We start from the raw sequence: 5628 nt of genomic DNA on the forward strand, positions 1-5628 counted from the left end.
AGACAGACATTCATCCAGAGAGAGACAGACATTCATCCAGAGAGAGACAGACATTCATCCAGGGAGACATTCATTCAGGGAGACATTCATTCAGGGAGACATTCATTCATTCATTCACAGACAGCCGGGGAGCGCGAGTAAAAGAGACAGCCGGGACATTTACAGAGAGCCGACAGAGACAGTGAGAGCGCAGCGGGACATTTCTAGTTTGGGACCCCCAGGAAATCCCCGGGGGGGGGGGCGCTGGGTATGGAGATGTCCTCTGGTAGTCAGCGGCTCTCTTAGTACACCACATACAAATCTTAGCAGAGACTTTTATTGCCCCGTATGGGGTCAGTTACCTGGAATGAGCGTGGCGTGGGAAGATGGCTGGGACACCACAAGGCAGCCCAGCCAATCACAATAGGACATAACACGGCAATTCCCCGTCTGATTGATGAGAACGGCCTTCTCAAAGTTGTACTTGTGCTGACCCTGGCTGGAAGATAGGGAACTGGATACCCCCAGCCTGGAGGAAGAGGGCAGCTGAGAGGAGCTGGTGCCATGCTGGGCAATCAACATCTTTAGTTCCTGATGGAGAGAATTATTGTGAGACCAACAGAGACAGCAAAACCATTTCCTGCCGAAACTAAACTTCCCTTTGTGGAGATCAGCAATGGGTAAGAAATTATTTAAATGTTTTAGGAACCCCCCCGGTGCATACGGGTAACCGGGCCCCATTCATCACATTGCTCCCCCCGGGACAGCACCAATTCTCTAGGTGACCCCGGGCTTCTCTCGCTTGCCCCTTATAAGGACAGAGGGGTGTTCAGAATATTTGGGACATGTATGTGGGGTACATTCTGGTGCCAGCCAGTGTAATGTTTAATAGATCAGATTTCAGGTCTCGGGGTTGCTGTGCTATCAGGATTTTGGTGATTGGCATCTATTTGGTGATGGCTCCTCCCACATCAGGGCCCCTGTAAGCAGAGACTTACGGGGTGCAGTGAAGCTGTGGTCACAAATAATAGGGAGTAGTCATCTTCTATGTCACTATGCAATTATGTTTCATTCTATGATCTCTGTGCTGTGAGAGATCTGCTGGGGCCCATGGTTGCTTCCAGCAGCTCAGTTTGACCCCCTCCATTAATGGAGCCCAGAGAAGGAAGTGATACCTCCTCCTTTATATTATTAGATTTCCCTCCAGCACAATTATACAACTGGCAATGATGAAAACATGCAAAGCAATGAGTGGGGCTCCCTCTAGTGGTGGAGGAGAAACCAACATTCCGCCAATCTGTATCCCTCACCTGGATCTGCTTGCGAAGTTTCCCGCATTCATCTGTCAGCACCTGGACCTGAAGCCGACACTGCGCCGATTCAAGCTCCGCCTTCTTCCGCAGGGAGTGCTCCATCTCTAAAGAACTGTAAGAGAGTTTCCCAGCTGTGTCAGTGCAGGAAGATCCCCCCGGGGGTCTATTATATGTCAGCTTAGGGGGCTCCCCCCATACACAGCGCAGCATTACCTCTTCATACGTTCCTGCTCACTGGTGTCCAAAGCCTTCAGCGTCCGGGCGTACAGAACCACAATGTCCGACCTCTTGGCTTTCTTATTACACTGAAGGAAAAACAGGTGACAATTATTATTAGAATACAGTATTTATATAGCACCAACATATTGCGTAGCAATGTACAAAGTCCATAGTCATGTCACTAGCTGTCTTTCAACATGATGCCGATGGATGGATGATGGGGATGATTGTCCTCATTTCTGCTGACAAATCATTGGTTGCAAGCTCTAATATTTGCTGCCACCACAAGTGCTGACCATTACTTCATATTGGACGTTCTGGGCGCTCTGACCGGGGCCACAACAGAATCCGCTACTTCCAAACCCGGGGATCGGGGACTCCGCTCACATCCATGGAGCTCCCGGTATTTATGGTATAACACCTTCACAAACTTTTTGAATTATTCAATTTTGAGGGGAAGCCAATTAACTTCATGTTTTTGGAATGTGGGAGGAAACCGGAGTACCCGGAGGAAACACACACAAACTCCATGCAGATAATGTCCTGGCTGAGATTCCAAGCTGGGACCCAGCGCTGCAAAGGCCGGAGTGCTAACCACTGAGCCACCGTGTAATAAAACTCATTCCATCACCTGGAGACCGATAACCCCAGGTGACACCTAGAACGCTGCGTATGCAGGTAATCCAAATCAAAATATTGTCCAGTGTACAACGAACCTCCTAATCCTGGTGATAGATGTGATTCCTATAGCAGTGGGTGCAGCAATGACAATAAGTCCCCTTATATCTGCTCAGGAACTCCGCTGTGAGGAGAGATTAGCTGAACTGAATCTATTCTCCCTTGAGAAGAGACGTATAAGGGGGGATATGATCACCCTGTATAAATATATAAATGGTCCATATAGAGAACTCTCTTCCCCATTATTCACTGTAAGATCATTACAAAGCACAAGGGGGCGCTCTCTGCATCTGGAGGAAAAGAAGTTTAAGCTCCGGATAAGGAAGGGATTCTTCACTGTAAGGTCTGTGAAAATGTGGAATCAGCTCCCTCAGGAAGTAGTTTCAGCAAGTTCTATAGACTTATAAGAAAAAGCTGGATGATTTCTAGAAGCACAGAATATAACTGGGGATTAAGGATTTATAGATAACAGAGACTGCTGATCCAGGGAACATCCGATTGTCTCATGGGATCAGGAAGGAATTTTCCCATGTTTGAGCAAATTGTACCCGGGGGTTTATTTGCCTTCCTCTGGCTCAGCTATGCCCATGGGGTTTTATCGGTTCTGTTTATTTCCATGGTGGGTGAACTTGAACTTTGAGTCTTTTTTCACCCTGACTTTATAATTAGGAGGGAAATAGCTGTTAGATTGATCACACACACAAAGATATTTACACAATCTGATAGGAGGACAGAGAATACCCAGTACAGCTCCTCCAGCCTCCCCCCTCAGGGTTACACCTGGCTGCACCGTGAGCACCTACCTGCGGACACTTTGCGGCGCCCCCCTTTAGCCACCGATCAATGCATGTAAAGCCGAAGAGATGGCCACATCGTAGTGCAGACAGACGGTGCTGGCCGGCATTGGTCCACGGTTCAAAGCAGATGGTGCAAGTGTCCCCCTCCTCCTCCTCAATAGCCGGAGCGACCCCTGCAGGCTTCATGGGTGTCCGCTGACGAGGAAACAAACAGTTTTGTCTATTCAAGTACAGAACTCTAAACTAGAATGCAAACTGAGGACAGGGAGGTGACCTCGAAGTGTCCCGAAACACGTCAGCCTGAATTTGCAATATACAGAGAAGTGAGGGAAGGAGGAGGCCCCCTTTATACCCCACATAGCAGGGAAGGAGGAGGACCCCTTTATAGCACACATTGCAGTAAAGGAAGAGGAGGCCCCCTTTATACCCCACATTGCAGGGAAGGAGGGGCCCCCCTCTATACCCCACATTACAGGGAATGGGGAGGAGGACCCCTTTATACCCCCATTGAAGGGAAGGGGGAGGAGGCCACCTCTATACCCCATATTGCAGGGAAGAGGAGGCCCCCTTTATAGCTCACTAGGGACTCAGTCACCTGTTTGCCTTTGGTTGGGGTTCCTGATGAGGTCGATGAGTTCTCCACCACAATTGCTGGCTCTGTGGTTCCAGGGGTTTCTGTTCCGGCTTCCACCAGATTTATATGGAGTTCCTCCGGAGCTATAAAAGGGAAATATAACAGAGCCATTAATGTGATAATGGAGGGGGAGCCTGGATACAGCTGTGCTGAGCCAATCCGGAGCTTCCATGCTGCTGTACTGAGGGCTTGGTGGGTAAAACATCGGGCCCCCACGAGGCCACAGGGGGCCCTACAGGAGAAGCTGCCCGCTATTTACATCCAGGGGGCGTCATTGTCACCAACACAGAACGACCCCCCGGGTCCCACACTTCCTTGGCACTATAGAAGGGCTGCAGAGGGACTGCGGTGAGCCCGGGCTTTTCAGATGCAGCAAACTGGCAGCAGCCATGAGGATTTGCCATGAGCACCCTGGGGACTCACCTGGCTCTGCGGGTTGGGCAGAGGTGGCATCGTCCTCTTCCAATTCGGTGGAGCTGCCACCTTCCTCGTCACCCAGCAGCACGGTATCATCAGAGCTGTCCTCCTCAGACTCCTCGTGGGGCACCGATATGACGTCTGCGGCATCTCTGCTCCCCTCCGCTGACGCCGCGGACCCCTGGCCTCCTCTTACTTGGAAGAAGTTCATGAGTCCGGTACGAGAGCTGCAAACACAGAACATGAAGAGTCCGGTTCTGCCAATCAGAGTAAAGCATTACAGAGGGTCAGTGGGTCCTCACCTGGTACGTGACGAGCGCTGGGAGCTCCCCCTCTGCAGTCTCCTGGCATTCCTCCTGCGAGCTCGGGTTTGGTGGGAGGACGAGTTCAGCTCGGCCGCCTGGCGCAGTTGCTCTAGCGCCCCCTGAAGCATCTGTAGTGCATTGGAGGTATGCGACTCCACGGGGGACGGCTGCCTCACCGATTGGTCCTCGACCACATCCAGCACGATCACCTCATTGTTCAGCTCCGGCGAGGGAATCCGCTCCCTCATGAGCTCCGAAAACATCATCGGAGGAGGCAAAATGAATAACGCGTCCCCGCCGGGGGGCTGCCGGCTCGGAGAGCTCTCTGCTGAAGTATCCTCACCAAACAAGTCGACGTCCATTTCCTCCTGTGCCATCCTCAGGCCTGGAACACAAAAACACCCAAATCATCGGCAATGGTCATGTGACCTCCTGCTATCAGGTGACCACCTCTGTCAAATGTTACACCCCCCATCATAATCCTATGCTGGGGTCCCCATTTGGATGCCTTGGCTTTCATATAGCAAACTTGCTGCATTTAGAAATGAGGCTGCACTGAGCCTTTGGTACAGATCTGCCTTACCTAACATTGCGGTTCATTGGTGGAGACAATAATGCACCGGGAGCCGTAATCCCTCCCTATAGGAAGCCGCTGTACTGTGAAGGGGGGGGGGGGGCACCATGACATTCTATGGGACCCCGGACCAAGGGGTGGGGGGAGAGGTACCCCAACCTAGATCACAGTGCTCATCTCTGCACCCCACTCCTGTCAGATTATTGTAAGCTCTTCGGGGGCAGGGTCCTCTCCTCCTCCTGTATCTGTTATTTGTATTCCTTATTTATTGTACAGCACTGCGTGATATGTTGGCGCTATATAAACTCTGTATAATAATGATTACTGGGGCTCCCCAGCTGCAGTTACAGGGGGTCCCCCATCCCTGACGGCCCGCATCTGGTCACATGACCGGTGCTGCATGTAATGTCCAGGATGGAAGATTTCCCCAATAATGTGCTGGGGGTGCGATGGGGGAGGAGCAGACCCCGGGCATGGATTGGTGGAATGCCGGTCATGTGGGATTCCAGGGATCCCTACTGTCTGCGTGTTCCTGGAATGGAAGGCTGGAAACATGTTTATAGTGTACAGGGGGAGTGCCGGCTGCCATATTCCAACATACCGTGACACCCACCAATAAAAGGAGTCACCAAAGACTGCCGCTGGCAATGATCAGCCCCCCCCACGCTGCTCTCTGACTGCCGCCGGCAATGATCACCCACCCCATACTGCT

At 51.5% G+C, this 5628-nt stretch overlaps 1 protein-coding gene across 2 annotated transcripts in view; it reads right to left on the reverse strand.

The window, feature by feature from the left end:
• RFWD3 (ring finger and WD repeat domain 3) overlaps window positions 1–5628 on the reverse strand; it is a 10198-nt gene that overhangs the window by 3823 nt on the left and 747 nt on the right. For both annotated transcript variants that reach the window (XM_072422395.1, XM_072422394.1), the window contains exons 2-8: window positions 4340–4727; window positions 4044–4264; window positions 3582–3703; window positions 2993–3181; window positions 1506–1597; window positions 1290–1404; window positions 342–570 (exon numbers count right to left, since the gene is read on the reverse strand). In XM_072422395.1, coding sequence (XP_072278496.1) covers window positions 342–570; window positions 1290–1404; window positions 1506–1597; window positions 2993–3181; window positions 3582–3703; window positions 4044–4264; window positions 4340–4719 — 1348 coding nt within the window. In that variant the 5' untranslated portion in view covers window positions 4720–4727. The remainder of the gene's footprint in view (window positions 1–341; window positions 571–1289; window positions 1405–1505; window positions 1598–2992; window positions 3182–3581; window positions 3704–4043; window positions 4265–4339; window positions 4728–5628) is intronic.

Source organism: Pyxicephalus adspersus, chromosome 9, assembly GCF_032062135.1.
Source record: "Pyxicephalus adspersus chromosome 9, UCB_Pads_2.0, whole genome shotgun sequence".
Taxonomy (NCBI): Eukaryota; Metazoa; Chordata; class Amphibia; order Anura; family Pyxicephalidae; genus Pyxicephalus; species Pyxicephalus adspersus.